General features: G+C 39.3%; 1 protein-coding gene across 7 annotated transcripts in view; it reads right to left on the bottom strand.

Annotated features, from left to right (window-relative positions):
• The window catches only part of DOCK7 (dedicator of cytokinesis 7), a 223,108-nt gene that overhangs the window by 84,265 nt on the left and 112,938 nt on the right, over positions 1-25,905 (bottom strand). For all 7 annotated transcript variants that reach the window (XR_012785763.1, XM_075557038.1, XM_075557029.1 and 4 more), the window contains exons 15-22: positions 24,172-24,289; positions 21,022-21,092; positions 17,278-17,416; positions 15,888-15,989; positions 14,120-14,206; positions 13,496-13,727; positions 4,093-4,257; positions 2,973-3,142 (exon numbers count right to left, since the gene is read on the bottom strand). Coding sequence is in view for 6 of the 7 variants with exons in the window: in XM_075557038.1 (XP_075413153.1) it covers positions 2,973-3,142; positions 4,093-4,257; positions 13,496-13,727; positions 14,120-14,206; positions 15,888-15,989; positions 17,278-17,416; positions 21,022-21,092; positions 24,172-24,289 (1,084 nt within the window). In the remaining variant the exon portion in view is untranslated. The remainder of the gene's footprint in view (positions 1-2,972; positions 3,143-4,092; positions 4,258-13,495; positions 13,728-14,119; positions 14,207-15,887; positions 15,990-17,277; positions 17,417-21,021; positions 21,093-24,171; positions 24,290-25,905) is intronic.

A 25,905-nucleotide genomic window follows, 5' to 3' on the forward strand; every position in this document is an offset into this window, starting at 1 on the left:
AGCCTCCTGAGCAAGGCCCATATTGTGCTTGATTTGACATCACCATTTTCACTACGATTTTAAATCTGGTTTTGTATCCACAAGTTTCCAGCTTAAAGCCTAGCACATGGTAAGCTATCGGCATTTAAACAATAAATTAAAAAACAGGATAACAGAGTAAACTTATTTATCAATGTAATGTTGTACTAGCATTTTATTTAAAGAAATAAAGTTTAATCTGATGCAATCATATTTGAACAATTTAATTTTAAAGATTATTACTAGGAATAAAAAGTAACATAGTTTTCACCAAATAATTGTGACGAAAATCTCATAGTCATGTTTATATAGGCACTAGAATAGGTCATATTATATAAGTATGTTTGGATTTTATGAATTCTATTTTTAAAAATAGGGAATAAAGTCTAACCAAGATTTTGAGAATGCCTCATTACCGAAGATACCGAAATATATAGTTCATTCTGATAGTGAGAAAGCAAACAGAAGTCTAATCTAATACTTCTAAAGGGGGTTCGACCTTGTTATGGATACTCATTGTTGACTTTGGTTCAGTAGACAAACATCCCCTGAGAACCTTCAATATGGGACAGTATTGTTGTACATACTTGGGCACATAATTGAACAAATACGCCTGTACTTATGGGGCTTACAGTCTACTGCAGGAAAATAATAATACAAAAGAAACCTAAGAAGTCATTTATTTGTCTCATTAAAAACTTCTCCAAGGAAACAAGAAGAAGAAAGAGAATGGAAGCGCCAGGGTCAGGTCTAGGGGAAAGAGCAGGGGTACACACTAAACCAAGGTGGAGGTAAAGGTGGACCCAGCCGGAAAGGTGGCCCGCTGAGTAAACACTTAAAGGATGTTTATAGGGAGGAAATTACTCAGAGGACTGACATAATTTTGACTTAAAGTTTTAAAGTAAAATTGCAGTTGCTGTATTGGGAACGGACTGCAGACCAGCCAAAGAATGGAAACAGGAAGACTGTTTGTAAAGGTAATACAATAATTTAGAAAGCTCAGACCATGATGGAAGTAGTGGTAAAGGTATCGATGTATTTCACTATTGAAATATATCCAAGTCTGAAGAAAATTATGTTCAAAAGCAGCTGCTGAGTTTAGAATGGCAGAGAGCTCTACACTGGAAATACAGTTTGGGAGTCATCAGCATATTCAAAGCTGTAAGATTAGTGAAGAAAAAAGAGGTGCAGAGCAGAAATAAATAAAGAGGCCTGAGAAATGTCTAGGTTAAGAGACCGAAAAAGGAAGAATCTACAAGGGAGGCTTAAAAGCAGTACAGCAGGAGGAAAGCAAGAAGTCAGTGTCCTGGAGGGAAGCCAAAGCAAGGAGGGGAATAAACTTCAACTGTGCTAAAGATGTTTGCTAAGTAAGCTGAGTTTTGAGAATTGCTCACTGGACTTAGCAACACAGAAGGTGCTGGTGGACAATGGAAGAACTATCATCTGCCTGAAGAGACAAGGAGTAAAAGTACTGGAGACGCTACGTATACAGACTGTCTCGGAATTCCACTTCGCAGGGAGGCAAACAAAGGACAAAGAAGCCAGCAGTGGAGAGTCACAGGCTAACAGGACGAGTCAATCTGGTAAGGAGAGTTGTTACTGCTGCTGGAGTGGCTCTTGAGCAGGTGAGAGGGCAGGGGTGCTGACACACACGTTAGGAGAACGGAAACTCCATCTCCAACAGTTTCCCAACATGGGCAATATTGCACCCTGACGGTGCTGGGCTGATCCAGGACGGCTGCCAACGCAGATGTCAACACTCGCTTCTGGATTAAGGGCCAACGTACAAAAGGTTTTAATAGAGTGGGGAGGGGAGCTGAGTAACACTTTGAGAAGAGGGTAGTAGGCCAAATAAGTTTGGTCACCGACGATGTGTAACAATGGGGGAAAAGGCCACGTATTAAACAGTGGGTTGGAAATAGTATTAGGTTGATAGGGTAGTGAAAGTGTTAATGTTTCGCCTGATGGCTTCAACTTTCTCAATACAGTGATAATGAGAATAAAGAGATCTTACACATATGAAAGGTAAAATTGCCTATAACAACGATTATCTGCCTCCTTTATAATAATAGAACATATTCATTGTGCTTTGGTCCAACTACTTAAATTTTGAGTTATTTCTGTACTTTATATCAAGATAGCTAATAAGTATATTTCTTACGTATATTTTTGGTGTCGTTAAGCTATAGCTTTTAATAATAATAAAATATGGCTGCATCTCATACTGGCTAGCCTCTCTCCAGTGTGTGTGATAATCATTAAAACATCAGTTGCCTTTGAGTCAATTCCAAGTAATGGCAGCCCTCTGTGTGTCGGAGGACACTGTGCTCAATAGGATTCTCCAGACAGATCTTTCATAACTAACGCTGAGCCCTCCTTCCAGGGTTCCTCTGTGTGAACCTAATCTGTCCCCCGTTTGGATATCAGCCGAACATGTTCACTGTGTGCATCATCCAGGAACTCCTGGGTAATCATTTACCTTCATTAAATAAAGCATTATTCTAACTCGAGGGGTACCTCACATAGAGTTTTAGTCTCAAACCTTATTCCATTATCAATCGGAGCTAATCATTGTCCTTGATTGTATGTGTGTGTGGGGGGGGTATCTTTTAAATCAGTTTAGACATATCTCTTCTACACAGCAGCCACACAGATCTTTTTGATCAGAAAATCCATGTAGCCATTTTTCATAGGATAGAGAATTAAGCAGAAAAGAAATCAAATTATAATGTGCCTTGTGATCCTAAAATTTTTTTAAACCGGACAGAAATTTTGAACAGACTCTTAAGACCAGAAACATGAAACACTAAGAGCGCACTAGTAGAAAAGTAATGTTTTTTTATTATTACTATCTCAAAGATATATAAAAATAAAGAATACATTTAAACAATTGAACATTTCCCATTTCTTCATCAACTAAAAACCAAATTTATAAACCAGCATCTTCAGTTTACCTTACTGCCGATGATGGACCGCACTTCATCATCTGGTGACGTGGGAGTCCCCGACAGATCTGGGTTACTATTACTGAGGCTCCGGGCGCGATTTAAAGGAAGGCTTGCAGGTCTCACGGCAGACCTAGCCATGGTGGCGTAATGCACCGATCCTCCCAAACCCCCAGGGCCTGGAAATATTCAAAATACAATGCAAAATAATTAGTCAGGAGGAACCCTCTGCCATTGTATAGCTGCACCAAGGTCAGAAATTGCCTCTGCTTCTAAATGAAAAATACTTGGCATAAGTAATAATAACTATAAAGCCACTTGACAGCAGTTGACAAAAATCGTGATTTTATAATATATTATGATTTGATATTACACACAAAACAAAAAAGGTAACACAAACAGAAATACTATAGTCAACTAAAAATAGGTGCATTGAGGACCCAAAAGGCTCTGGGCCAAAGCATACACGTTTTTCCCACCCTTGGGCTCTGTGCTTTCACAGTCCCTACTTGGTGAGCCAGTTTACATGATAAAATCACTGCCTAAGTGAGCCAAGAGGCCTTCCTTCCTAACTACTATTACCACCAATGTAAAAAAAAGTGAGTGATTACTATGAGTTTCAGTACTCAAAAAGATATTTTATCAAATTAACCATGAAGAGATGAAGAGATTTTAAGAGCATTATTCCTTATATTACTGATGGCTTCACAGAGTTATCAAGACACGAGTGAGCAATCTTATTTCTTCTTCTATGCCCAACAGGAAAGCAAATGACAGACAATTACAAGATTCCACTTCTCTTAACAGGAAATGGCAAAGGCCTCCAAAACATAAGACGTTATTTACAAAATTTATTTCTAATAATGAATTCAACTAAAGGTTCTATTTCAAAATAAAAGAAGCCATATAAAAAATCATGCTTAGAAATATAACTTATTTACCCTTTTTAAATTCAGCACCTATCACAGTGCCTGATCCTTATCAAGCACTCGGTAATGTTTACTATCAAATGAATATATCACAATAAATGTATTGCTGCCAAATGAACAGGCTATAAAATAAGGGATGGTCTCAATCCTGTCATGGACAAATAATCTATGCAAAACAGTTTCATGGTTAAAAAAAATACCTGGTGACGGTGAATTAGGATAAGTATTTGGTAGGCGAAAAACATAGTAGATATATGATGCAAGGAGGCTGTTACGGCCATGCTGGTCTTGATTTCCTTCTAAGTTTTTATGAAGTCGATTTATAATTGATGCCATGGCTTCAAAAGATGCTTGACCTAGATTAACTTTCAAGAAGGAGGAAAACATTTTTGAAGGCCCAAGAAAATTAAGGTATTAAAATCTCTATCTGCTTTAAGTATAGAGATTATACATAACAATTGTATGAAGAAAATTCAGGTTGAATTTAGTGTTATCTGTTATTAGTTGACTGAAAACTTTTCTAATTTAAATGGAGAGAAAAAATAATTTTACTAATTTAACATGAAAATTGTACAGATTTCATCAGTCATATATCACTGCTCAACAGCTACCCATTATTTTGTTAGGCCAACAGAAAGCCTGATGCAAATACAAGTAATCAACCTTACAAATCAGATGTAAAAAACAACTTCTCATTTTTAATGACACTGAAAACACACAATAAACACATTTTACTTTTGTTTAAAAAAACTAATCAACGCAAAAGTAGATTATTAAAAATACTGACTTCAGGAAGGGTACAGTGAACAAGCAATTTGAAAATGAGCGATTCTATAAAGAGATAAGAAGGGGAAAATAAGACAGGGTAGAAAGATAAATTGAGGGAAGACTGCAAAAAAAACCTCCATGCCAGGCGAGCTAATACCTGCCCAGTCATTCAAGTCAGCATGCACCAAGGGTTGGGTGAAAACTGTGGAATCCGGGTAGCACAATGAATAAATGGGTTACCAAACAACAATATATTGGCCAAAAAAGTCTCAGACTTTAAGATGAATTAAATCAAGACAGGAAATTATTTAATAATAATGAAGTCAATCTTAAGCTATTCTAAAAGTAGAAAAATAAGATAAGACACTTATTAAAATTACTTCATAAACTGAATCAGAGAAGAGCGTAACTAAAGACAGAGAAGCCTGCATGTGGGTGGCCTAGCAATCTTACCTACGTTCCTAGCTAATTCCTTTTCCTTTTAATCAAACGAGCTACACCACATTGCTATAACTGTGTTCAAATCTCAGGTCACCTTAATTCCTTCTTAGTAAATCTTGCCTTCTACATCAAAGAAGAAAGTTATGATCCATGAATAGTCCTCAACTGCGCATTATCAATTTATAGCAGTCCACTCATTGCCAAGCCCATTCTGACTCACATCGAGCACCTACGACAGGGGACATTGCTCCTTAGGGCTTATGAGACGGAACGTCTTTATGGGAATCAAAAGCCTCAACTTCCTCTTAAAGCAGCCAGTGGTTCCCAACTGATGACCTTTCCGCATCACAATCTGAAATCATCTTTGAAAAAAAGTGATCCTTTCCTTTTAAAGAGTCATCTACCCACTTTCAACTCTTACAGATTTGGCTTATTAATAAACTCATCTCTCATCCCTATACCTTATTTTTTATCCCTACCCTCCACTAGCTCCCCTAGGCATATAAGAAAGCCCACAAAGCAAACCCATTGTCGTCGAGTTGATTCCGATGCACAGAGACCATCTATGACACAGTGAAACTGCTCTGTAGGGTCTTGTAGATTGTAAACCTTTACGGGGAGGAGCTGAGGCCAGGGGCTTAGGTGCAGAGCAAATGTTTTGAGAATGATGAAGGCAATGACTGTACAAATGTGCTTTACACAATTAATGAATGTATGGATTGTGATAAGAGTTGTATGAGTCCCTAATAAAATGATTTAAAAAATCAGAAAAATTAGAAAAAAATAAACTTTCCTTCAAGCCAAAAAAAAAACAAAAAGGAAAACCAAATGGGGAAAATGACTCAAATATTTAAAAAAAAAAAACACCTTTATGGGTGCTGACAGGCTCATCCTTCTCGCAGAGCAGCTTTTGGATTTCAACCAGTGACTCGGTCACTAGCAACTTGTGCTTACCCACTGCACCACCAGGGCCCTTCCTAACCAGGCGTGCACGTGCTTGAGCGTCCCAGTCTGAGGCTCTGCTGAAGCCCACTCTTCGTCTAGCCAAATGTCTTTACAAAGTAACTCATGCATAGGCTTCTCATTTTTCAAATCACCTCGTGCTTACTCCTGGGGTCACAGAAGGCTGGTATTTCTACCACAATATTTGCCTAAATAGGGGTGTCAAACGCAGTCAAAAACACGCGCCACTCGGTGCAACAGGCAAGATTCACGCAGGCCGCATCACATTCACAAATTTTGTTAAATTTATATTTTGAAGTGAGGATTCAAGAATATGGATAGGATAATTAAAACACTATATAGTTGCTTTTATTTAAACATTTATTTTATTTAATGTATTTATAAAACTGAAATTATTCTTTTTTACCTGAAACTTGCCAGCGCTTTCCTCCTACGAGTTTTCGTACAACTCTTATGTTGCAACCAAAAAATATAACAAAATAACTAATAAAAACACAAAATGTTGGCCAGCTGACAAACATGCACAATCCTAATGGCTTCCCTCTACAACTGTTAACTAACCCTGCCCCTAGGTATGATTCATAACAGCACAACCCAGAGCACTCTTTCTAACCTTTTTGTTATTGGGATCTGTTTACATGACGTGACACTGAGCGTGGCAGACATATCCACTGGCCCCCAGGAAAGGCACTGGGCCACATGTAAACTCGTCTTCAGTAGTTAAAGGGTGAACGAGGTAACTGTGTGTATGGTATTGCCTCAATCTCCCCTAAGCACTATTTTCTTTATAACAACTTTTCTAAATTCATTTTATTTCAGAGCATCGCAGGCCACAAAAAAAATTACCCCACAGGTCACCAGTTTGACACCCCAGTCCTAAATCAATTCAAAACTATTCTTGCTAATTTCGGTAAACAGGGAAAGTAAGTTTGAAGCCAGTTGCTTGGGTTTAAATTGTGGTTCACCACACTAGCTGAGTGAGCAACTTGACACAAAATTTGAAAGCAGCAAGTTCATTGCTTTACTTATTTAGGAAAGACTACAGTAACAATGCCTACCACATAGGCTTGAAGTCATACTTCGTGGAAATAAAGCACATGCACAGCCAGGGGTCGTGCAAAATGTTTTCTATAATTGCTATGTTACAACAGAAATAATGCTAATAGTTTCTTCCCCCAAACCTCTGATTATGATAACAGTATATGCATTTCTGTATTTCTTAGCCCCCTCTCCCTTCATCCCACTGTCACCCGACTTTTATCAGAAGTCAACTGATTCAATGGCACTAGTAATAATGTCTTTTGTGTGGAATTCTACAAATTTGCTGCAACAGATTTCTCTCCATATTTTCCCACTTTCATTCCACGTGCACAGAGCAGTCATTGTTTAAAATACATATTGAGTCATGTCACTATCCTAAGACCGGACCCTTAATACAAACTATTGAATCCAATAAGGAGAAATTAGCTGTCTAATGCCCTAAACTGGCATGGAAGACCCTACTTCATCCCTCCCTTCAATAAAATCTCTAATCGCCAACCCATCAACCTATAATTGCTTAGATGCCCTCCAAATGTCTAGGCACATTTTATCTGTCTAAGCACACCACTAGATGTAATTTCACGGTCCTGGCCTAGTCTTTATGTGTTAGATTATATTTCAAATACTCAGTTTTAAGTTTACATCCACTTAAAAACCTCCCACGTAAAAAAAAATCAAGGAATTAAGCCAATCAAAATAAAATTTATTTTGTAGAACATTTCCATATTTTTACAGGTAAAAAATTCTACAAAACTTAGGTAAAAGCTCGGAATAAGTAGAAGAGTAAATCTTGGAAGGAGGGAACACAAGCACAGGTGAAAAGGTATTGCTAGTAGGGGTCTGCTTTATACAAGCAAGGGCTCGTTCCAGACAAAACACGTGTGTGAACAGTAGATGGTTGCAGAAGAGTTCGCCCAGGAACAGAAGGGTCTCCGTTTGAGGGGCCTTCACGAAAAAGGCCGTCAAAACAGCCAGTTCAAGTAAAGGCAGAGGTCAGCTCAGAAGGTTATGCAGACCAACCACAGGGCTTAATAGGAAGACATTTCAAGACAACTGAAAACTGCACCAGTGAGAAAAAGGTCCTGAAAGTTGTGCTCAGAAATTCGTTGCCATCATCACAATACACCTGTTCATTCTTTGGGGGGTAGTATATCCTTGTTGTTAGATGTCATTGAGTCCGCTCCAACCCACGGCAGCTCTATGCACAACGAAAGAAGCAGTGCGTGGTCCTGTGCCATCCTCACAATTGTTCCCATTGATGCAGCAACTGGGTCAGTCCATCTCTCCGAGCGCTTTCCTCCTTTATGACGATCCTCCACTTTATCAAGCACGATGCCTTTCTCCGGGACCACTCTCTCCTGATAACATGTCCAAAGTACGTAAGACGTAGTCTTGCCATCCTTGCCTCCAAGGAGCGCTCTGGCCTTACTTCTTTTAGGTTTGTCAGTTTAGCTGTCCATGGTGCTTCTTTCAACAGCAATCTCCAGCTCAGTAGACTCCAGTGAGCTGGAGAATAATATTGCACGGACTCTTCTTCAGTCTTCTCTATTCAATATTGCATGTGTTCTTCTTCAGTTTTCCTTACTCGATTTCCAACTTTCACACGCATATGAGGCAGTGGAGAATATCGGGGCTTGGGTCAGGTTCACCCTACTCCTCCAAGTCGCCTCCCCACTTCTTCAGTACTCGAAAGAGGCCTGCACAGCAGATTTAGCTAATGCAACATGCCTTGTGATCTCTTGACTGCTGCTTCCATGAGCACTGATTGGAGATCTAACCAAGACAAAATCCTTGACAACTTCAACCTTTTCTCCATGTATCATGATCTTAGCTATGGGTTCAGTTGTGAGGATTCTGGGCTTCCTTACATTCAGCTGTAACCCATACTGAAGGCTACCACCCTCAATCTGCATCAGCCAGCGCTTCAGGTCCTCCTCAGTTTCCACAAGCAAGGTGGGGCCATCTGCACACGGCGGGTGGTTAGTGAGGCTTTCTTCAGTCCTCGGCTGCTGCCTTCTTCTTCAGATAATCCGGCTTCTCTGATGATCTGCTCAGTGTACAGGCTGGACAAACACAGTGAGAGGAAACCATCCTGCCTCACACCTTTCCTGATTGTAAACCACACGGCCCTCCCTTGTTCTGTTCGCACAACTGCCTCTTGATCCATGTGCAGAGTCTCAGGAGCACACTGAAGAGTTCTGGAATTCCTATTCTTCTCAAGCTCATCCATAGTTTGTTTTGATCCTAACAATTGCATTCCTTTGGATAGCCAAGAAAATACAACTAAATATCTTTCTGGTACTCTCTGCTTTAAGCCAAAATCTGACATTAGCAATATTCCTCGTTCTAATTCCTCTTCTGAATCCAGCCTGAACTTCTGGCAGTTATTTGTGAATATAGTGCTACAGTTGTTGGATGACTTTAAGCAAAATTTTACTCGTGTGTGCTATCAATGATATTTTCTATAGTTTGAGCATCTGTTGGGTCACCTTTCTTTGAAAATGGGCACAAATACGATCTCTTCCAGTCAGTTGGCTGAGTGCCATATTTCCTGGCACGGATGATGAGTGAGTGCTTCCACTGTTTCTTAAGCTTGCTGGAACATTTCAATGGGAATTCCATCAATTCCCAAAGCCTTGTTTTGGAGGTAGTATAGTGAAGTTGAATTAGTTATACCTCTTCTATGCATTTCTCTTTAACATCCACAAAATAATTGTGTGGGATCATGCAAATAAATAAGGTGGACAGGATTCTACCTTGGGGGTTGGTCATTTTTGTCAGCAGTATAATACTATCATCAGAAGCAAGAAAACAGAGAATCCAAGGACCATCAAGAAACAACAGCCACCAGTGGAATCCATGCAAGATTCCAATCGGAAGTGGTAGAGGCAGCAGAGGCAATAAAGGGAGCAATGCTGAGACCAAGAACCAAGAGACAGAGCAGAGGGGCAGCACCAAGACTATGAGACAGTCAGCAGCAGGTGGACCATGTAGGCGAAGGCATGGAAAGGCTTACAGATTGAGAACCAGAAAGAGTGGGCTACTGGCTGAGGAGAGGAGCTGTTATAGACTAAAGACTAAATTTAAAATGCTTTATGAGGCTGATTGTGCTAAAGGGTTAACTTCCCTAATAAACACCCATAATTGTGAGTTCCTGGGGCTACTGCAACAGATTACCAATCCCAGCTAGAGAGCAGAGTGCTAAGGGAGGAACAGTTGATGTCAGAATGAGGGTAAAAGAGGAATGTGTGGAGGCATGTCTGACCTCTGCCGTGGCCACGGAGCCGATGTGGAGTTGGATTCGCCTTCTCCCCCGTGTAGGCAGAGGAGGGCAGGTGTGACCCAAAGGCCATTTCCTCAGGTAGCCAGGGCTGTTCTACAAAAATTTCCCTGGGAAACCTTACACCATCCACCTTACAGTTCTAATCTTACCCCTTTAAACTTCATTTTGTTTCCAAAACTCAAAGAACATTTAAAAGGAACACAATTGAGTCTCCCAAGGACGCCAACACTGCTGTTCTGATACACTGGAGAGCGAAAAGCAGACATCTGTGAGGAAGGGTTAGACAGATGAAAATACTGACTTCAGAGGGATATAGATATAGATCTATGGAGGATGTGTGGAGAAACGATAGATTTACATTGTTTTTTTTGTTTAATAAAGGTTTTTGAACCCTTATTATAGATTTTGTATAGATTTTGAATAAGGGGAAGAGCTTTTTTTAAAAATGGAAAATAGAAGATAGCAAAATTTTAGTTACACTAAGTGCACTCACTACTCAGCTCCCCCACCCAAAAAACAAAAACATTCATCAAGTCTACTCCTACTCATGGCAACCCTACAAGGAGTTTCCAAGATTTTGTAAAACTTTATGGAAGAAAACAGCCCCATTTTTATCCCAAAGAACAGCGGGTAGGTTTAAACTGTGGACTCTGGTTAGGAGATGAACACTTGCCAGACACGTCACCAAGTACACTACATGTTCTGTAAGATGTAACCTGATTTACATATTTGTCTGTTTTCCTAATGAGTCTGTGAGAGCCTTAAAGTCAGGAAACTATGCCTGGGTCAGTGCTTATCTATGGTGGAGGGAAATTTCTTTTTTGTTGTTGTTGTGTTAGCTAGATATTTATTTATTTATCTATATATTTATTTGGAAATCATTTTATTGGGGGCTCACACAGCTCATCACAATCCATACATACATCAATTGTGTAAAGCACATTTTTACATTCATTGCCCTCATCATTCTCAAAACATTTGCTCTTAAGTTAAGCCCTGGCATCAGCTCATCATTTCCATCCCCCCTGCTTGCTTCCCCCCTTCATGAACCCTTGATAATTTATAAATTATTATTTAGTCATATCTTGCCCTGTTGTCCGTCCCCCAGGGAGGAGCTTATATGTAGATCCTTGTAATCAGTTCCCCCTTCCAACCCACCTTCCCTTCATCCTCTCAGTATCGCCAGTCTCACCACTGGTCCTGAAGGGATCTTCTGCCCTGGATTCCATGTGTTTCCCATTCCTATCTGTACCAGTGTACATCTTCTGGTCTAGCTAGATTTGTAAGGTAGAACTGGGATCATGGTAGTGGGGTGGGAGGTGTGGGGGAAGAAAGCATTTAGGAACAAGAGAAAAGTTGTATGTTTCATCATTGCTACATTTCACCCTGATTGGCTCATCTGAACCCCGCGAGCCTTCTGTGAGGGGATGTCCAATTGCCTACAGATGAGCTTTGTGTCTCCACTCTGCACTCCCCCTCATTCACAATGATATGATTTTTTGTTCTGATGATGCCTGATCCCTTCAACACCTCGTGATCGCACAGGCTGGTATGTTTCCTCCATATGGGCTTTGTTGCTTCTGGGCTAGATAGTCGCTTGTTTACCTTCAAGCCTTTAAGACCCTAGATGCTATATCTTTTGATAGCCGGGCACCATCAGCTTTCTTTGCCACATTTGCTTATGCACCCATTTGTCTTCAGCGATCGTATCAGGGAGGTTAGTACACAATGATATGATTTTTTGTTCTTTGATGCCTGATAACTGATCCCTTCGGCACCTCGTGAGCACACAGGCTGGTGTGCTTCTACATGTGGGCTTTGTTGCTTCTGAGCTAGATGGCTGCTTGATGGAGGGAAATTTCATAAGATGGCTCTTCTACCCAAGTCCAAAGGATCTGGTGAGATGTCATCTTATATACTTTGAACATACTGTCAGGAGAGAGCAGTCCCTGGAGGAGGACACCATGTTTGGTAAGGTGGAGGGGCAGCACAAGAGGAAGGCCCTCAAGGACATGGACGGACACCGTGGCTGCAACAACTGGATCAAGCATAGGAGCGAATGTGAGGGCGGTGCAGAACCAGAGTGTTTCCTTCTGTCGTACATAAGGTCACCATGGGTCAGAACCAACTCGAGGGCACCTACCACGGCCCCCCCCCCCACCCCAAAGCCTCTAACTCCCACCTGATGACTAGGAGGGACTGTGAAAATGGATCATATGTAACACTCTTGAGGGACTTAATCTGTGTTCGTTACCACTACCAACTACCACCCCCACCCCTCGCCTTCAGCTGTAAGGCTGAGCCATCTTTGAAGCAACAGAGAAGAGGAAAAACCCGGAGGGCCTCGGAAGACCACGTTAGCTCTCTGAGGTAGTGACGGCCGCCATGACCACATGCATTAGAGACCGTCGCATGGAGACTCGGAACAGCACCGAGACTATAGGGAACCCTCTGCCTCCCTGGGCAAAAAATATGGAACTGTGGGAGAACACGGTGGGCAGGCTTGTGTCCTGACCCATGGAGGCAAAGGCAGTCTATGTGGCTGAGAGACTAAGGAGTGGGGATAGACTCAGCAACCGCAACACAGCTGTGGCCAAGAACAGAACGATTCGGCTGTGTCCTCCCTGTATGCTGATCCTGATTTGTGGTAACCTATGAACTTCCCTAATACACGCCTTAATTGTGAGTACTAACTATGGAATCTGTGTGGTCATTGCAATAATTTCTTGAACCCAGCACAGATGTGGAAGAAAGGTTGGTGTTGGAATAGGTAAAGAATAGACTATGGAGGCTTATCTAACTCCTACCTTATGCAATAGAGAAGCCAAATGACATCCATTGCCATTTACTGAACTATTATTATCTGGCACATAATAAGTCCTTTAAAAACATTTCATAATAAATTAATTTCTATACTGAGAAGCTTTAATGGTATAATTTATAAAAGCAGACAAGGAAATCACCCACTTTCTGGCATAACAAGTAGCATCCTAACATATGATACACAGCCTTGTAGATAAGAAGAAGCTACTATGGTTCTACTTTCACAACAGTTAGGAGAGGCAAACTGCAAATGGCATCAATCTCTACATAAAAGTGTAAGTTACCTATTTGGCCAGCAATGACAGGAGGTCTGACAACTAAAAGAATCAGTTTATCAAGAAGAAGATGAAGAAATCGAACCACCGGTTCCAACTGGGATGAACTCAATGCTGAAATAGTGCTCTTCAGCTCGTTTTCTAGGGTGTTCTCCAGGATCCGCATATCCCCTATCCGTACTGGGAACATGTGTTCATCCAGAGCATTCACCAGAGCAAAGAATCTGTCAAGATAAGGATCCTAAACAAAGAATGAGTAAAATATAAAACAATTATTACTCTTTAAGTTCCCCAATTCTACTGGATTACTGGACAACTTTTACTCAGCTAATTAAAAAAATATTAACACATCACAGCTTTCTATTTCTGATTTTAATTACTAGTTTGATATATATATATCTCAGTGAGTAAAACATAGCTTATTATTGAGATCTAATTATACATGGAATATATATTCAAGAAGTACAGAAAAGCCCAAATCATAAGAAATATTTTCTTTAAGTTATCTTCCTAAAAAGGTTGTAATGAATAATTAGTTTGGAGTTTTTTTGGTTTGTTTGGGTTTTTTTTTCATAATTACCAAATTTATAAACAAGAGAATATCGATAATCAGGACCTGGGTGCTATACTCACTTGGGTGTGGATAGATGAAACTGCAACAACTTCAACATTAAAAACCCCTTTGTGATTATCTACCCACTTCATGCCAGGTAGAGGAACCTGTAAGATAGCAAAAACAATGATTGGCTAACCGTGGTGATGCCTAACTATTCTTTTCAAAGTGGCTTACCTATAGCAGTGTATGATATGTGAATATTATATCAGTAACACTATTTAAAAAAAAAGAAACCAAACCGGACCTATGGTGACTGTGGGTGAAGGAAGGGTTTTGCTTGGGAAGGACTGAGTGTGTATGTTCGTGGCGGTGAACAATTTGGAGAAGGATATCAATAATGGTCGCACAACACGAAGAGAGCCATATACACTCGGGGGTGAGCCGAGCCAAGCATCAGCCGAGGCACCCAATTCTACCACAAAAACAGCATTAAATGTTGATGGCAACATATGTACATGTGCTTAATACACTGAATGATGGCTTATTATGAGATTTGTAGGAGTTCCCCCCAAATTAAAGAGTCCCCAACAAAATGATCAATAAAATAATAATAAGGAATACAATAACATGAATTTATAAAATGTCATTTTGTACAAGCACATTCGTTCTTTCTTTTCTAAATAAAACAACAGTGCGTCTGAAAGGTCAAGAGGCACGTGTAGACTAGCAAGGGGAGTGCAGGCGCCACGGAGAACTCGGGGCAGCGGGGGTGGTTGGTCTTTTACGGAGACGGCTGCTGTTACGGCGGTTCTTATCCTGACGCCCTTTCAGTATAAACACGGGTGTCCATCTTGGTCCCTGTACCTGTAGATGTGATTCTGGTTCAAAATAGGGTGCTGCTTTTGTTATGTAAATGAGATCAAAAGCCATGTGGAATATCCTTCAAAAGAAGTGAAAAAAAAAACAAAACGGGAATTCCCAGAAAATAGGAGGGATATCTTTTTTCAGGGGTTTACCATGTCTAAGAAAAGAGCAAAGTGTTTTTTTTTTTCACGTGGAAGAAATGAATAAAGCCATTTTCCCATGGTAAAATTCATTTATAAGTAGGTAAAAGTAATGAAATACCTCTACTGAGACAAATAATACAAGTTATGAGACATTTTTGACACAATCATTGGTAGAGCTCGTTTGAAATTTGTCAAAGGAAGAAACAGCACTGTGCTTTTTAACAAAACAAAACTCCTCAATTGTCCTAGGGCCCAGGGTCCCTTCAAGCCAAAGTAAGGGATTTACAGAAGGGGGGAAGCTGCTAAAACCAAGAAATGAGAAGAGATAACTTCTCTGGAGAGCTGGTATCTCGTGGTTATCTGAATGAAATGAAAGAGAGGGCCTTGTGCTAGGGCATTCTTGGGAGGGTGAGAGATGGGAACTGCTTACCATGGCTGAAGATAAGGCAAGACTGTGTGGCCAGGGCAAAGTGAGTGACAAGCAACCGAAGAGGAGAAGTATAAACAATGACATGATATTGCATTTTTAGAGCTAAGCTATTTTTCTATACATGGCCTTTATAAAAAGATTTTGAAAATGTGATTTAAATCTATTGTTTCTAGCCATTTAGTGAAATATTAACAGTCTACTAACATTCATTTTTTAAAAAAATCTTCTCAGATCACAATATAAAAATTCTTCAAATTAAGCTTCTAAGTTTTATATGGGACTTTAATCATTAGGGAAATAATATCACAACTTTGTTATAACATGTATCCAGATAAAAGGAAGAGCACAGTCTAGCTTGGTAGACACACATTTCATTCGGTCTGGAGAGCTTCACCATGCGGTACTAACCTCTGGAGACAGTACAGAGTATGCCTGTGGCGGTTTTTCCAGTGAGACCGGTAAGCAAAACTGACCAGTCTTCAGTCGTCCATTCTGAAGCATTGGTATCCACTTTTAAATGAAAAGGAAAACACTATCAATTTAAATGTGCATTCTTTAGAAAACCTGTTTTGAGAATTTGGTATGAGTCAAATTTATCTGATCCACCCACCACAAAGGGGCTATAATTCCAGAAGAAATAAACCCTCATGATTCCTCTAAGAAGTTTCCCCGAGGATCACACTTCATTGAAGAGGATTCTCAAAACACTGCTCTTACTAGTCATGTGATGGTTAAATCTAGACAAAGTTCTTATGTAAGGGAAAGTTGGTACTATATAAAGGCCACTCAGTGAATGGCGTAAAACTGACTTATGAAGAGATTATTCTTAAAGTAAGGGCTGAAAAATCCTTCACTAGCACAGTTGTCACGGACTAACTAATCCAGAGGTTGGCAGTTTGAATCACTTTGGCAATCGGCTTCTGTAACGATTATAGCCACGAACACCCGATGGAGCAGCAGTTCCGCTGAGTAATGCATGGAGTCTCTCAAATCACAAACCCAAAGTCAACAACAAAAACAAAACCCAACAAACTAAACACTGCAGAGAAAAAGTACGGGACGGGAAGGAATTTGAAAACAACACCACTTAAAATCATGACTACAAAGTACTTTGCGCTATCACCGGCATTTATGAGAAAAATGAAGCTTTCACCCAAAGAGAAAAGTACCTTCGAAGTGATTTTTTGTTTTCGTGGATTGTGACACTCATGATAATCCTGCACTTTAAGTTTACCTTTTCAATTTTATCATCATGACGATGATCCTCATGAAAATACTCAAAGGTTTTCATTTCTTTCTAATAATCTCTTTCAATCATTTTAGAGTCAAACATTCTTTTCTGAAGAAGCCATCAATCTGTTTTTACATATTTGGATGACTTTGCATTATATCCCCAATAATGAAGGTCCAAAGAGGGCGGGGGAGGGGGCGGTGTGCCACTGCCACTGGCTCATAGGATGCATAAAGATGGCGTCCCCTAGGTAATCTGACAGAAGCAGGGCATCTGGTCTTTCTTGAGCGGTAGGATCAAACTTCACACTTCATGCTGACACAAAGCACACGCTGCTTATGCCACCTAGGGACTTCAAACACTGGGTGAACACCAAGCAGTCAGGCCCAACATTCAAGTGGTAAACATATTGGTTAAATTGATTTGACTGATGAGTTACACTAATGAGTATTTTTTTAACTACAGTGACTCTTATTAACCAATGCAGCTGTAATAGGTATGGGGAGCCAGATATTCACAGTCCCTTCCAAGGTCAGAAGTGCTAGACATGCTGTAAGACAGACTTACTGTACATCCCACTGGAGTTTCGAGTGGGGTATTTTGTTTTTGCTGACAGCTAACATGATAGAAAGTAAAAAGCAAATGATGATGGTCGGTTAAAGTAGCAGGGAGTTTAACCTTGATTTCTTCATGAAAATCAGGAGACCTTCATATAAAAAATAAGAGACATAAAAAAGTCAGTAATTTGTTCAAAACAAGTAATTCTTTAATTTTTATATTTTATTAACTTTTTAATTAATTTTAGAATCCATGCTTAATTGTTTTCTCTAGTCCAAAACATTTTTCTTTACTTCCAATCTCTAAGTAACTAAATCCTAATTCCAGATAAAGGAATGGCCACTGTTTCTGAATGGACTTCCTTTTTTTTATTAATGAAAGCAGTGATTCTACTCCTTGGCAATTCAGGCAATAATCACCACTGGATGCTGAGCTTTTCCTTACATTAAAAACTGTATGAAAGGGAGACAAGTAAGAACTTTATACATTTTAGAGCCAATTCTGATACACATTACAAAGAAAACAAAAATGAGATTTTTGTAAGTGTATAATTTAAAATAATTGCCACAGAAAGTTTTTTTTAAATAAAATAACATATGACAGCTAATTTGTGTCATCTCTGTGGAAAAAAAAAGTGGGGCAAAGTATCTTTAAATACTACCACATTGAACTCTCTATAGAATGCAATAGCCATTATTGTTTGATTATTGAAGAAATAAAAACCTGTTACCAAAACATGAACTAGTGTATTTGACTGAATGCTTAAAAGGGGGGAGAGAGGGTGACCACACACTGCATTCCTTCCATGATTTAGAAGAACTCCCAATCACTGTAAGAATACAACAAACATTACGTCCGGTCAAATCAATGACACTTTCATTCTAATATTCATTAAAAGTGGCCCCTAAGGACATTTTATAGGCGAGTAGGGCAGCTGTTCATGATGCAGACTTAAAAAGGATAGAGCCTAGTGTCCCAAGCTTACATCCTCACTGAGCACCGCTTAGAAGTACACCCATGGAAATGCATCCAAACCACATGACTCCTAATGTCTTTCAAGAAAAGGCTGTCCCGTCTAGTAGGAGAAGTTTCAGGCGCTGCAGGGTGAGCTATCCCTCCAAGCCCAATATCCTCCTATCGCAAGTAAGAGGCAAAGAGGCTTCCAAGTGGTAGATTTAACCTCATACATATAAATAAAACAAGGCTTTTAGTAGCAACAAGAAAGATAACTAATACATCTGAGACTTTGATGCTTTCGGTGAATGAAAAGACTGTGTATCACATGTTAATCTCACCAATCACCAACGAATCATGGGAAAGTTGAATTTACCAGCAATTGTCAGATGGTACTGTCATGTTAATTCCAGTAATGTTAACAGAACCAAAGTAAACATGTAGCAACATACTGATAAAATTTTAAGAAACACTAACTTCTATCAGTATCTTTCCTGGTATTGAGATTTATTAGTTCATTTTTGTCCAGAAATCATAACTTGTGAATAATATGGTGAAAAATTAAACATTTATGAGACTTATTAATTCAACATGTATTTTACTGTCCCATTTTAGGCTTAATATTTTGCAATATTTGTGGTGACTATAAAGATAAATGTATACATATAATTATCCTCAGAACTTAGTAGTAATTTAGTAGGAAGATTATTTACACAAATTAGGTTCAAAAAGTTCGTGGGAAAACTCCATTATTTTTTATTCTATTTTCCCACAAACTTTTTGAAGGCCCCTAATATATACAACCATGCTAGGATTGGCAAACTATGGCACATGGGCCAAATCTGGCCCATTACCACTTCTAATAGACGATGAAAGGTGAGAACAGTGTTTACCGTTTTAAATGGCTGGAAAGAAAATGAAAGAATGTTTCACAATTTGTGAAAATTATATAAAATTCAAATTTCACTGTTCATAAAGTTTTATTGGAATACAGACATACTCATGCATTTATGTTGCTTATCTTCTATGGTTGCTTTTGCTACACAATGACATGAGGCAGAATTAAGAAGAGTTGCAATAAAGATCATATAGTCCACGAAGCCTGAAATATATGCTATCTGACTTTTTGAAAGACAAGTTTGCCAACTCCTGGTAAAGAGCTTACAGTGTTTTCAGAACAAGGTTGTAGAGATTATTCCCATTTGAGATGAGGGAAGTATCACTGATATATGCATGAGCCTTAAAGAATGAGTAGGAGTTTAATAAACAGAGGGGAAGGGTAGTAACAGAGAAAGAAGATCCAAAAAGATCCCAGAAACAGGACAATACAAGATTTGTTTGGCAATAATACAGAAAGAAAATCATCAATACTTTAAGATTGGGTGAAGACTATAGAAAAGGCAAGGATGCCTTAACTTTTCAGCCCATGCAACTGGAAATGCCCGTACTGTTACAAAGGCAATAATGTCAGACAGAAAGGAGGGAGGACGAGAGGCAGGGTTGGACACACTGGCACTAGAAAGCAGCAGCAGCAGCACCGCAGTGACTTTATCCAATAAGCCACTATGCCTTAGCAGAACGGTTATGAATCCATGAGTGAAAATCAATACACAATTCGTACAAAGGTAGACAGTAAAGTAGCTTCAGAAAGTTTATTTAAAGGGAGAATATTTATAGAAAAAGTTAAAGCGGGAAACCCTGTGGGATTCTTACATTTAAAGGTGAAATAAAAGCAATCACTACAGACAACAGAGTGTTCGAAGAGGCAGAAAGAACCAGATAAAGGAAAAGTAAGGAAGAAGAAACGTTAAGAAGGGCGAGAAAAACTCATGCCGAACTGCAGCACTGAAGAAAAGCATGTTTTGAAAGAAGGGACGCTTTTAGCTTCTGTTCCGAGCAAGAGATCAAGCTTGTGGAACAGCCAACTGCTGATGCCAGAGAAAAAGAAGACTGTCACAGTCCAGAAGAGGCTGGATGCGTGCACTGAGAGCACTGGTTACGAGAGTCACAAAGAGGAAAAACGTGGGCTCTTGCTACCTTTGAAACAAACTAAAAAGTAGGTCAGTAGAGAGAGAATGTCAGGTGAAGAGATGCCAAGTTGAATGGTCTCAATCAGCACAGCAGGAGTGCTGAGAATGAAGCAAACAGAGAGGGGAGAGAAAGGTTTTCTGAATGGGTCTGTTAAATGAGAAGATTGGGAAAAAAGTGAGGGAGATAAATTTTCTGAGTGTGGTGCCACCAAAAGGAGAGGAAGTGACATGAAGTACTATAACCCCATCACACAAAGTAGCATCAATGAGGACTCTGATTGGTGCTATTTGTGGTGTTTCTCTAACAGCATTCAATAATGCACAGAGACGGAAGCAGAAATTAAAGGTTAGTCAACGTTAGCAGCTGCCCAAATGTAAGGTCAGTAGAAAAAAGGATTATTGGCTGTTGAGAATACCACCAATTTAAATGACTAATTGGTTAAAGCAGAGTAGAGTTATATAAAAAGTTGTCAGGGCAAAATGGAAAAAAGACCCAAAATTATGAGGCCAGCTGATAATCAGTAACAATGCGATAACAGTGACAGAATCAGAGAATTAGATGGAAAAGATGCTTTGTGTACAGTCATATGTGATATGTCCACATAGGATGACTGCGTGATTATAGGTGGAAAATTAACAACTTGGATGTCAACTGTCGTGAATTTAGCACATGGGTGCAGAGCAATGCATTTGGTAAACACACTAATGTGAGTCTAACAATGTCACTGAGAAGTGAGTTAACTTTGAAAGAAATATTTGAATTCAGTACCTGTTATGATATACTACGGCTGTATAGGCTTCCTTTGAAAATTCTGAACAGCTAGATTTACCAAAGATTACCTGTAACAAATAACAGCATGTTGAAACTTTGTTGTAATAAATGCTGGATGTTTCATATCTATGAAGAATTTGTCTGGTTTAATAACTGAGAACAAAGGGCCAAATCAGCCCAATGAAGACACAAGGGCCAATGTGCCTCACTCATTAATAAGTTAAATTGCTTAACTCTAAATTACTTTTCAACAGATCCATCTGAAATGCAAACATTCCATGTTTTTAATTATATTTATATCTACTAGACAAAAAGGAACATTTCCTTCCTTTTCTGTTTCCTTAAAGAGGTAAAGAATTTATTTTTAAACTAGGATGTAATATATTTGGAATTTTAAAAGTATGACTTTTGAATCATGGCACAAAACTTCGATACAAATTGCTGGCATCTACTCCAACAGCAGTCATGCTGAAAGTCAAGTATAAGTTGTTTATAAATGAGAAAAACCCTAATTTTGGTGCAGTTTTATGTTGCTTGCACCCACCGCTTCCCACAGGCTACACTGCAATAGAAAAATAATACTCTGCTTGAAAAATAATAATAATAAATCCACCACAGTGGAAAAACTACAATGCTGCTTTTAGAGAAAGCCTCAGCTTAAAGATAAAACAATTCAACTAACACGTATACAGTAGTTCATTAGGGCAGCTGATTAAATAAATGGTCACAGCTATGATTCCTATGTGAGCTGGCCAGGCTTACAATGCTGTCTAGCAGGAGCCTGCGCCTCGTCGTTTTCATGAGTCGGTAAATGGTCATCACACATCCACCAACACAAGGGGTAAAACAACTCGAAGTTTATTTCTAATACAAAAAGGAACAACTGGAACCATCCTTAAATAAAAAGAGCTGATTCACAGGCATTTATGTTTCTTCATGCAACATTTCAAACAGACCTTACTTTAAGAATATGTAAAAGTGGAAATATGACTTTCCTAGAGACACATCATTTTGCTAAGAACATTTTATTATATTCTTGTAAACTTTTGCTTCAGTACTAGGATTATGAGGTTTAAGAATTTTATCATACCAACATTATCTGATCCAAAATTATCTTAGGACTCGTTTCAGTAGCTCTTATTTTTTTAAGACTAAGCACACATACAAAATATCCATATTTATTCACTCTTCCAAAGCTAGTCACTCACATAAACGTAAGAGAATTATATTTCTTTTTTTTGTGTGTGTGGTAGTGGTGGTGGTGGTGGGAGAATTATATTTCATATGACTAATAATACTTAAGTGAAACAGCGCCTTTTTCTTCTTCCTCTAGGAAGCTATCACTTTAAAAAATAAGTCATTTATTGACGTAACATGAATGACATAAAATAGGAAGTGTCCCCTTTTTTTGCTATTTGACATATATTTTCAGTTATTCGATAGGGACTGAGCCTCAGTTAAGTGGCCAAGCTCTGCGAGAGCTGCCAAGGTACAAGCGCTCAATCTCATGAATGAGATGGAGAAATAAACATATAACCACAGAGTACTCAGGCCCAGCAAAGAAGGGAGAGGAAGGCCTGGTAGCATCGAAGCAGGGAGCAACCAACTGACAATGTGGAGTGTTGGCAAGGTCCAGCTGGAGCGGTGCGGTAGAGGAGGTAATATATAAACTAAAGCAAGTAGGAGTTTTTAAGATAAAATATGAAAACAGATTATTTTGCACCAAGGTCACCTGTCAGGAGCTAAAATGCATATACCAATTGACAGCTGGGCTGACAAAACATCTATTTTCATAAGCCAGTAATTTGTGCACTCATTCCTGCAGCAGAAATGAAAATCCATGGAAGAGTATGAAATGCCAATTCCAAACCTCAAAGTAAATTCTACATTTATTGAACAAACATTCATTCAGCGTATACTCTGTGCCTTGATCGGAATCAGCTGCCATAAGGGACGACAAAGATGAATAACGTGTGCTTGCTGCCGTCAGGAAGAGCTGTAATGCGGAAGAAACCGAGGCAAAGAGAATAAAACAACTATTTCCCTGGGAAGCAGAATACTAGAGGACCTTGATACCAATGACTGAGATGGAGGATAAAATAAGACTGTTGTTTAACCAAGTTCTTAGAGCTCCTGCATTCCACGTGAGTTCTAGGGGCTGAACATTTCTAATACTGGTGTTCTCCAACTGACCCAACTTTCGTTTAGCCAAAAACCTACGTTATCCATGTATGCCTCTGAATCTCCATGCCCGTCTTCTAACGGTTAGCACTGGCCCCCAACTGTGTTCCTCTGGGGAAATTAAAAGGTACCAATGCTAGCTTCCCCGCCTCAGAGATCATGGTTGAGATGAAGTGGAATCCACCTTGGCCATCGTTAGCTTTAAGAGCTCTCCAGGTCAGCCCGAAGTGCTGCGTTGAGAACTACCGTCACAGCTTCTCACCCAAGATGGCAAGGTTCGTACATATTAAAATCCCCTGGGGTACATTTTCAAATTGTAAGATGATTTCATGTATGTACCACCCCCTCACCACCTGCCACCTTCCTCACCTGGTCCTTTATTCTGATACGTGAGAAGGGTTAGAACCCCAGAGACTAAGAGCAGCAGAAAAGGTCAATGTACCTCCTCAGGAAGGAGTGCTGCCGGCACAGGGGCTTACACACTGGGCTGGGGACTGCAAGGCACAGCAGGAGAAATCGAGGCTCTGCTTCCATTACGATTAACAGCTTCACACCCCCAGCGGGGCAGTTCTACTCTGCCCTATACGGTTGCTTTGAGTCAAAATTGACTCGATGGCAGTGAGTTTAGTTTGGGGTTTTGGTATTTCAATAAAGTTCCCTGCAAATTTCTGATCTCCTTTTCTGAGAGCCACTATACTGGTATTATATGGATTTGTTTTATTATATCTCCTCTGAACTACAAGTTTTATTAGTCCTTGTATCATTAGGAAAGCCCAGTATTATACCATATCCTGCACACACAAAAAAGCAGAATGACTTTAAATACATTATTACCAATACAGAAAGTGATACAATTAGAAATTTGGTTTAAAAGATATTTTCCACTTAGGAACTCCCAACCCAAACATAACAATATGTCTTTTGGACCATATTTGAGGCACAGCAAAAGCAAATAACATTTCTTACCGGCATGGCATTGCTCGAATCCTCACCATACATAAATTGGACTTTCACTGTTATGTTTCTGGCAGAACCCTGACGATTGGCAAAATTAAGACTCTGAGGGTATATGTAGAGAAGGTTTCTGTGAAGGTAATAGGATCAATGATGGTGAATACACATTTGAAAACATGACATCTAATACATTATTAATAGATATTAAATATGATACTAGTTATTTTCATATACAATGTTTTATTATATCCTTAGAGCAGCAGTTCTCCACCTGTGGCTTGTGGGTTACCTAAAACCATTGGAAAACACGTTATTATTTACATTACGATTCATAACAGTAGCAAAATAACAGTTATGAAGTAGCAACAAAATAATTTTATAGTGGGGGGGGATCACCACACCATAAGGAACTGTATAAAGGGGTCACGTCTTTAGGAAGATTGAGAGCCACTGCCTTAGAGTGATCACTTAAATCTATCCCAATTTGGTGGAGGAATCAAGGCCCAGAGGAGTTAAGTGATTTTCATACACAACTAAATAAGCAGCAGCACCAAAATCTGGTCAATCTTTGAAAAGCACGTTTTCATCTGCAAGAGACCAATTTCCTCCATAATATTAGGAGAGTAAGCCGTGCTTTTGAGAAATAAGCATGCAATCGGGACGTATTAAAGAAACTGACAAGAATTCATGATACTCAAAATGGACAAAGGAAACTAAGGGGATGTTATGTACAATTTGTAAGTTTACTGATCAAGCGAACTAAAGGTCAAAGTCATCAAATAAAGCGTGTAGGAAATATTTATTGATTCCTCGCAAACATCGGGCTGTGTGCTGGCAAAAGGTAGATAAAGGAAGAGTAAGAAACCTTTCCTGGTTTTGAGAACTCATCTAGTGGGACAGACATGTCTATACACAGATAGTGTCATGTAATGTTATGAAAGCTGTTTTCAGGTCTCTCAGTTAGCTAACAATGGAAAATTCCCCCATATCTTTAGCCCACGCAATGTATTTGAAGAAACAGTTATTATCTGTTGAACAAACTAACATTTGTTTTGTAGATATTGATTGCATCCCTGTAGCGTATTTAACATGTTCCTCTGGATCCAAATCTTTGTTCATATTAAGAATAAAATTTTTTGGCAATATTGCTTCATAAATGGTACTTTGTTCTTCTAAGAAAAATATTAGGTTGTTTCCTTCTGCTTAGTTGGTAGAAATAGTTATGGAATGAACTGTGTCCTAAAAAATATATGATGTAAATCCTAACCTGTATACCAGTGGGTGTAATCCACTGGAATCTAGGTTTTTTTCTGTTGTGTTAATGGCGTCACATAAGTAAGGTTATCTTAAGTCATTTTTGTAATGTAAAAGAGCAGATCAAGCAAGTAAGCAGAGATATAAAAGGCAGATACAACACCACAAGACACTCATCAAAGACCAGAAGTTGATGAAATATTTTCCCTGGAGCCACTACTTTGAATTCAGACTTCCAGTCATCTACACTTGTAAGAAAGTAAATTTGTAAGATAGGGGGGATAAACAATCTGGAGGAGAAAACAAGGGGACCAAAGGATCCAGGGGGACATAGGAGATGGGGAGGCAGGGGAAAGAAAGCGGGTATTAACAAACCCAGGGACAAGGGAACATGTAATCCAAAATAGATGGTGAGGAGGGTGTAGGAGGCCTGGTGGGGCTTGATCAAGGGCAATGTAACTGAGAGGAATTACTGAAACCCAAAGGATGGCT

This window comes from Tenrec ecaudatus, chromosome 1 (genome assembly GCF_050624435.1).
Source record: "Tenrec ecaudatus isolate mTenEca1 chromosome 1, mTenEca1.hap1, whole genome shotgun sequence".
NCBI lineage: Eukaryota > Metazoa > Chordata > Mammalia > Afrosoricida > Tenrecidae > Tenrec > Tenrec ecaudatus.